Below are 8,167 nucleotides of genomic sequence, written 5' to 3'. Positions count from 1 at the left end.
AAGGAGATGAGAGATGGAGAGGAGTCTGGGACCTGAGGGAAGGGGGGGTCAAGCTCACGAGGAATTTTGGGTTGTGAGGATCACCGACGACACCAAGGTGGGTCAGTTTATTGTGTGGGCCCCCAAAAAAACGAGCTGCAGTATCTGTGTAAGGCTAGGCGATTAGCCTACCCGACAAATCATTTCGGATCTACGAAGCATAATACTGGATCAGGACAGGGGGATGTTTTTGCCTGACGTGTCACATCGTCAGGTGGCCCCACGACATACTGGTAGACACCCTCCCCAAGATGGCCTCCAGAGTGTCATTCCCCCGGGGGGCGTGGCCTATCTGACTTCCTGATCAGGCTATGGTGGTAACACTGGGAGAGTTGGAAGACAGACCAGGTTCTGTTTGGTCTGGTCCAGCGGCAGACGAGCTTCACTCGACATACGCTGCTCTGGCTGACCCCAGAGTGGACGCAAAAACACACCGGCAAATGTACACCCCCACCCAACACGGTATGCACGTGCACACACAAACACACACAGCATACAGTACACACACATACTCACACACACACGCAGCGCTCACCTTGAAATGCTGCCACGTTCCGGGAGATGAGGAACTTGAGGCTGGAGCTGGAGGTCTGTAGAAGGTTCTGGACATCTCGCCGGGCTGCCACCTGATAGCGATCCTCCATCTTCTTGGTGCAGCATGTTAGTTTTCTGGACGCGCACACCTGCAGGTCCAAGCCTGGAATTCCCAATACAACACTGACTTATTACCCAAGTATCATTGTTACCTAAGTATCATTGTAGCCACTTGCCAAGCCAAACAGATACTGTAAGCTTCTGTATTCTCTGTGATATTGGGCTTCAGTGGACAAAATGCTAGTCCATGAATGTGTACTTATTGTAAGATTAGTTAAAATTTCAAATACGACATGTCTGGGGCTTTGTATGTTTATTGAATGGGTAAATGTGTTTCTGTGTCAGCTGTGTGAGACTGGACTAGGCCTACGTGCTCCTGCTCATCGTCCCCCCACAGACAGACAGATTTGTCCACAAGTCCTAACAAGCTCAGGGGAACAGGAACGCAAAAGCAAAACGGGTCTAAGAGGAGATCTGAGCCAAAGTTGTTATCATCTCAGAGTGACGTCTCCATCTTTCCACAATGTGCACGTAGGCAGCGATCGGCGCACGTAAGGGGACGATCCCAACAAATTTAGCTGAGGAGACCGTCTAGAAAGAGCCTACGACGTGCCGCGACAGGGTGTGAGGAAATGTTGCCAAAGACGCTATCAGCCTGTTGTCGTTGCGTTGAGGGGGGGGGGGATTGAGCAGGATATGACACGTGCGGAGGAATTCCGATTCATCTCTAGATGAACCGACATGAAAGAGCCTCGGGTCGTGTTTTAGTCCACACAGTATTTTCCAAGTAACCACCACAGAAACTGTGTTGAGAGGGTGATGCGTTGTTGTTTTGTTTTGATCTACAGTGGATCAACCAAAACTGGGTTTTCCCATCTCTGTTTTATTCGGAGGCCAAACTAGTCAGGGCAGAGGGCTATTCTCTTTTTAAATGAAAGAGAGTAGGGAATCTGAATCCTTATCCAGTAATTCCAGTGAATGATATGTATTCATTAGAGATTTCCTAAAGCATCTCATCCCATGACCTAAACCTTCAGGGTGCTATTCAGGGACATTAATACCATTAGAGGCTAGATTGATCAAATCGGAGTGAAATATAAAGACTTCTCATCCACGTTAAATGGATGTCGAAGGGCAGATGCTCATATGCTAGCCTTTAAGTCTCTAAGCTAATTGGCTTGCTAATGAAAGTGCATTTTAAAGGAGCAGTTGGACCTTTTTACGAGCTTCTCAGACCACTGACTCAGGGACTTGGCTGCTTGCTAACAAAAGGGTACTTTTAAAGTAACCCTTGTCCTCTCAGGCTGCACTGTAAGACAACGGACTGAGATGAAACAAAATAACATCTTAAAACAATAAGATTTACCATAGCAACCCACAGCACAAACTGTACCCAGTTCTGACTGCCACTTCCTGTTAGAGTGTCAGACTGCAGATGGTCTCGTGGTATAAGAGGTGCTTGGGGGTTCGGAGTCTGTCCTCTCAGAGGGGTACATAGGGGGCAATGGGGGTAAAAACTGAGCCACTTTTCTTTTTAAGCATCCTCAAAATGATACTTAAAAAACTTGTCAAGATGGAATACTTAGGACATGACAGAGAGTCATCTTCATAGCTTCGGCATGCTTCACCAAACCGCCGGATGATTAAGGGCCTGTATTTAGTCATTCTTATGGTATGCAAGCTTTCCTAGAAGAATTTGATCCTGATTTCTGTCAACAAGCGTAGAAGAAACATCCACTCCCTTTCTCTCACTCAATGTTACATTGTATCTTTTTCTAGTCATGTGTCGCTGATAGATTTAGTTCTAAATAATCCTAGAATTTAGAAATAGCGAAAGACAATAAGGAGAGTGTAGTAGTATCCAGGAATTAAATCATATGAAGTATGTTACTTCAAAGCTGATGTGTAGATTAGATTTGAGTTAAATCAACTCACTTAGATAACTTTACACAGAATACTAACATTTATCCTCCTTGGACAAGCCACTTAGACTGTGGAGTCTATTAAAATACTAGTGATGTTTGTTTCTCTTTCTTCTTAACCACAAGGTAGCTGTAGTAAGCTGAGCCATTGAGCCATAACATTATCCTGAGTAACCACTAACTAAAGGTGGATGGACTGCCCCGCTGTTGGACTGCAGCTGTGTAAACAAAGGTGAATATTATCTTTCATCTCATGGCTGCTGTAATGTTCTCTATTATATGCGTTGTCTTCCTCTTGATGAATAGTCTATGTGGTCTGGAATAGCCGATACCCAACCCTCACCCCAGCCTTTTGAGTTCATCTATCAATTGCTCCATGTCTGTGTGATCTCAGAGAAGATAGGTATTGCAACTGAACATTTGGGATCTTGCTCACCTGATTTCAACTTCTGTCGGCTGTGTAACATTATAAAGGGGATATGTTTCTCCAAATCAAGTAAAGTCAATCTGTAGGTGAGGGGTGTCTTATTTTGAGAACACCACCTGCACACTTTACATTGATAAACGAGAGGGAAAAAAACACATTTAATTCGGACAGTTTGTAAATTGTGTGGAGCAAGCACGAGCTAAAACATACAGTTAATGCAACTACCGGGGCCCCTATCTTGTAAGGGAATACCTAGGTCTATATGACCTGTTGCCATAAAAATGTTAAGATGCCCTCATGTAGCCTATGATTGAATTACGCAAGTCGCCTCTCACACGTTTATTACAGCCAGATTTATTAACGATGCCCATTTTCAGTGACTCCATCCCATTGGTAGATCAATAGAAACAGAAAACAGGCCTACAGTTTAAGGTAAAAAATTAAAAATAAACTAAAAAAGAGGGGGAAAAAAGTTTAATGTAGGCCTATAGGCTATATATATAAAGACACTGCGTGATAGCCTATTTTGGCAACCACGTGACTATTATCACGCTGTTTAAACAATTAATACATGAAATAGCCTCATTTAATATCGAAATGATGTTCCACATACCTGCCCTTGGACTCTCAGGTATTGATTTCACGGGTCCTATTTGTCTCAGTTGAAAAACTTTGCGCACTTCGTCGCAATTTGAGGGGCTTTCCAAACTTAATCCAACACAGCAGGCAAAGAACAAGACCCAGATTGTCTCATGTAGCCCCATTTTTAAATCCACATATGTTAGAAAAGTCTATCCTATTGTAGGAGGTAGGCTGGTCTATACCGTAAAACACATCCTAGTCCATAGTCTAGTGGGTCAGGTGAGCAGACTCATTTCACTACTCCAGATTCGGCCACGGCGAAAGAGCGCGTCCTCTAGAATAAATATGCAGTCCTCTAGAATAAACATGCAGTCCTCTACCGTGATATTGACAGCCAGTGAGACTCGCCGCTAACTTCCCAGACAGCGTGCCTCCAGACCTCCAAGCCTCCAAAAGTTGGCGCAACTGGACCTGTCAAAGGAATGGGCGGTCCCAATGCCTCGGCTACTCTGAGATACCTACCTGCGGTTCTTCTCCTGGGGAACTTCTTCCACACCAGCAGCTTGGTTGCAGAGCCACCTCGTGGACGGGCAAGTCAGTAGCCTAAAGCGCTCGACGCATGCTCACTCCTTGTGGCGTGTTTCTTGTGAAACAATGTGTCCAGATTGTAAATATGCATGCGATCACCGTAATAACGGATTAGTTAGGGGTTTATAACCACAAGCCTATTAAGAGAAAACGACGTGAAAGGAAGCGGTGTGAGGACACAACCGGTCATAAATCTCCGCTCTAGTGCAACATGGCGTGGGCTAGTACATAGGCTTGTAGCATAACAACCTATAGCCTAGTATCCTTCTACTGAACAGGCATGTGGGCAGGCTACTCAAAACGTTTAGGCTTACTGGGAAAACGACAATTTAGCCAAAGATCAAACTGAGCTTTCAACATTCAAGTAGGCCAAAATCCAGACGTTTATTTATGTAAACATCATGCAATCTCATTGCTCTCGAGTCTCGCATATGCTACCTCAAGTGACCTGGCTATCAGCTATCACGCCAAGTCAACACAGACCCTGCCGACACAGCACTCCTTAATAAGACTGGTAAACATTGTAGTTAATGACCATGTTTAGGAGCTATTCAGTATTGCACAACGTCCATTAACCACTAATAATTTGTCAGAAGGTTTAATAATTAATCAACGCCACAACAATGAGAAATACCAAAAAAGGACACCAGGAAGATGAAACCAAGTTTATAAATTTTATTGTTTTAAATCCATAATATACAACACATCCACAGAAGCACATAGCAACACACTACTGCATCCCAAAACAGTTGGTCGTCCGGGCTTGGAGTCTTGACAATGCATTTTACCATGACAACACAGCATAATAGTGTTTTAACATGAGGTCAACGGGTGATTTGATCTCCTCAATCCTAGACAGGCCGGGACAAGTGCAATACCAGCAGAATACAGCATTGCTACCCCTCCCAACCTGCACAGAAAGGGAACCTCGTCTGGCACGGCCGCAGTCCGACGTTTAAGTCACCCGCCTCGTCAGTTTTGCATGGATTTGCACACCAAACATTGGTTAAAGCGGAATGCAAACCAGCAAAACTGACCAGGGACCGGGCGATGGATACGGGCGTCGTTTCGTGGCGTCGCCACGGTGATTCATCCGGTCGGAACAGGGAGGCAACGCAGCTAGAAGTACTTCAAGTGCTCACATTGCAGTAGATTGGGGAAAACACTACCTGCACTATAAGCACTTTAGCACCGCTGAAACTTAGCAGGGCCGTCGACCGGCCCCTCCGTCTAGTCTGGTCACGGCCATCGACCGGCCCCTCCGTCTAGTCTGGTCACGGCCGTCGACGGGCCCCTCCGTCTAGTCTGGTCACGGCCGTCGACGGGCCCCTCCGTCTAGTCTGGTCACGGCCGTCGACCGGCCCCTCCGTCTAGTCTGGTCACTGCAAGCGTGGTGGATGGTAGATAGGCAAGGTGATCATCAGGCACACCCCACACCCCCAACCACTTTTTAGGACGGGTGGAGAGCTAGCAGGCCACCATCAGTTTTGCATAGATTTGCACAACTCATTTTTTCTTGTAGTACAACTATGCAAAACTAGTAGAGAACTGCAAAAAAAAAAACACTTAAACTTCATCAGGTGCCAGTCACAGCCCCTTATGCCAGAAGGAGCACTTAGGGCAGTAGGTGCTAGTCTACTTCACTATCTGCACTAGATGCACCTTAGCACAAAGACGTACTTTTTCCCCTTTTTTTTATTGTACACATCCACATCCGAGTCACACGATACCATTGTCGTAGTATTGCTAGAAGTGCCTCCACTGCAGTAGGTATTGCATAGTACTACCTGCACTGTAAGCACTTTGACAATACCATGACTTTCAAACACTTGTCTTCCCTCCGGGGCTTCCTGTCTGAAGACGCACATCTTCCCAGAATAAGACAAACACTACCATGTTGTTTTGGTGTCCCCATGCTATGGCCTTGGGAGCATCCTGCAATGACAAGAGAAAGAGATGTCATTTCAAGATAACATCTTGAAATGTATTGATTCTTCTTTTTTTTTTGTGGGACGTATAAGAAAAGTTTCACATTAGTCTGAACAGTTCACACACGTGGATCTGATTTCAAGAAATGAGATGATTTCTTGGTGACCCACGAGGCCATTGGAAGAAAAACCATGAATGAGTTGCGCAGCTCGCGGCCCGCGTTCCGTGTGCCTTCTGCGCATGCGCCCCAGAGCACACTCGCTGTTGTTCACCCCTCCCCCACAGTCTGGATAACATGGCGCCGCTAAGTCCGCAAACATTAGCATTTCGACTCAAAACAGCCCTGACTGCAGCGCGTAGTCATATTCAAATACTCCAATGTGTGTATTTCGTTGCTTTCAATGCAATAAAGTGAGAACAAGTAGGATGGAAGTCTGGACTGTTTCAAGGAAATAGTTCGCCCGATGGTTTAAACACAGTGCTAGCATAACGCGCGAGCGCTGTCTGATTGGTCCAGGGTTAGCTCGTGCTAGCATAACGCGCGAGCACTGTCTGATTGGTCCAGGGTTAGCTCGTGCTAGCATAACGCGCGAGCACTGTCTGATTGGTCCAGGGTTAGCTCGAGCTAGCATAACGCGCTAGCACTGTGATTGGTCGGGGTTAGCTCGTGCTAGCATAACGCGCTAGCACTGTGATTGGTCAGGGTTAGCTCGTGCTAGCATAACGCGCTAGCACTGTGATTGGTTCAGGGTTAGCTCGTGCTAGCATAACGCGCTAGCCCTGTGATTGGTCAGGGTTAGCTCGTGCTAGCATAACGCGCTAGCACTGTGATTGGTCGGGGTTAGCTCGAGCTAGCTGGTCCCAGAAACATGGCAAGCTGCAGCTAGCATCCTCTTAGCTACATGGCTGGCTGGGTCTGGTGAACCAGCCCATGTTGTACCCAGCTAGCTAACAAACCACCAAACTAATAGACACTTCGCCCAACAACCTCGCAGAGATTAATATCTGAATCAGATTTGCCAAGCTAGTGAGCTTTATGGCTGTAGTTAACAGCAACATGCCTTCTTAGCATAGTTAGCTAGTACTACCTAGCTAGCCAAAGACCAACCAAATGGTCGGGGAAGAGTGGGTTTATTCAGAGTAGACTAAAGTAAAGTATCTCATCAGCTACCTCACGATATCTTTAGGTTACGCGCCAGTATCCTCAGCTAGCTATCCTGTTAGCTGAACTAGCACAGCTCTATCCTGTTAGCTGAGCTAGCACAGTATCCTCAGCTAGCTATCCTGTTAGCATACCTAGCACAGCTCTATCCTGTTAGCATACCTAGCCCAGCTAGCATGGCTAGCTAAAGAAGCGCGCGGCCTAGCCCTGCCCCATGTGCAGTCGCTTTGTTCTGGGGGCACTTTAACTCACACACCAATGCACACGGAAAAGAGCAAGGAAATTACATATCGAAGAGATAAACTTTTGTAGTTCTTTCATTCGCCATCAAGTGAGGGAAAAGTTGAATTATCAAGCAGAGAGATAGAGATATAGCGACCCATGTTTTATGAGCGCTGCAGCTAAACACTGCACGCTTTTTCAAATCTCCCTCATTCCCACGACTATGGAGGAGAGCTGCCATGCGCCTCTCACTACACTGTTATCACTAACCTATCTTTACTAAGACCAAACTTAGATAGCCCTGTAAATGTACAGCACGCATTAAAAAAGACTAAACTATTTACTAACCCGAGAATGGCTAAAAAACACAATAAACAGACTTCCGTGCCAATAACATGCGCTTAGTGAGATACTCACCAGTGAAATCCACCATCTTCGCTCACTTGCCTGGACTTCAAATTGAGTGTGAGACTGAGAGAGAGATCTATGCAACTACTCAGTAAACTTTTAACCCTTGACGAAAGGGAAATGTATAAACAAATCCAAATAAAGCAGATAATTATTTTGACTATGGTTAGTTTTCTGCTATTATTGCGGATTAGGAAAGTGGCGCGAAGGCGTCCTGTTCCTAACCATGTGGGTGAGTGAAGGGCGGCTCCCACTGAACGTAAATATGAAGCTACAACCCCCAACTCCTTCATT

At 45.9% G+C, this 8,167-nt stretch overlaps 1 protein-coding gene across 1 annotated transcript in view; it reads right to left on the bottom strand.

Moving 5' to 3' along the window:
• Positions 1 to 7,898, bottom strand: part of gpc5a (glypican 5a) — a gene marked incomplete at both ends in the record, with an annotated part of 92,240 nt that extends 84,342 nt beyond the window's left edge. The window contains 3 exons of the mRNA XM_084446524.1: positions 385 to 440; positions 575 to 736; positions 7,883 to 7,898. Of these exons, the coding sequence (XP_084302650.1) occupies positions 385 to 440; positions 575 to 736; positions 7,883 to 7,898 (234 nt within the window). The remainder of the gene's footprint in view (positions 1 to 384; positions 441 to 574; positions 737 to 7,882) is intronic.
• Positions 7,899 to 8,167: the final 269 nt, after the last annotated feature.

The sequence above is a fragment of the Borostomias antarcticus genome, assembly GCF_949987555.1.
Source record: "Borostomias antarcticus genome assembly, chromosome: 12".
Lineage (NCBI taxonomy): Eukaryota > Metazoa > Chordata > Actinopteri > Stomiiformes > Stomiidae > Borostomias > Borostomias antarcticus.
Note: the sequence above shows the minus strand (reverse complement) of the source record. Positions and strands in the feature narration are given on the sequence as shown.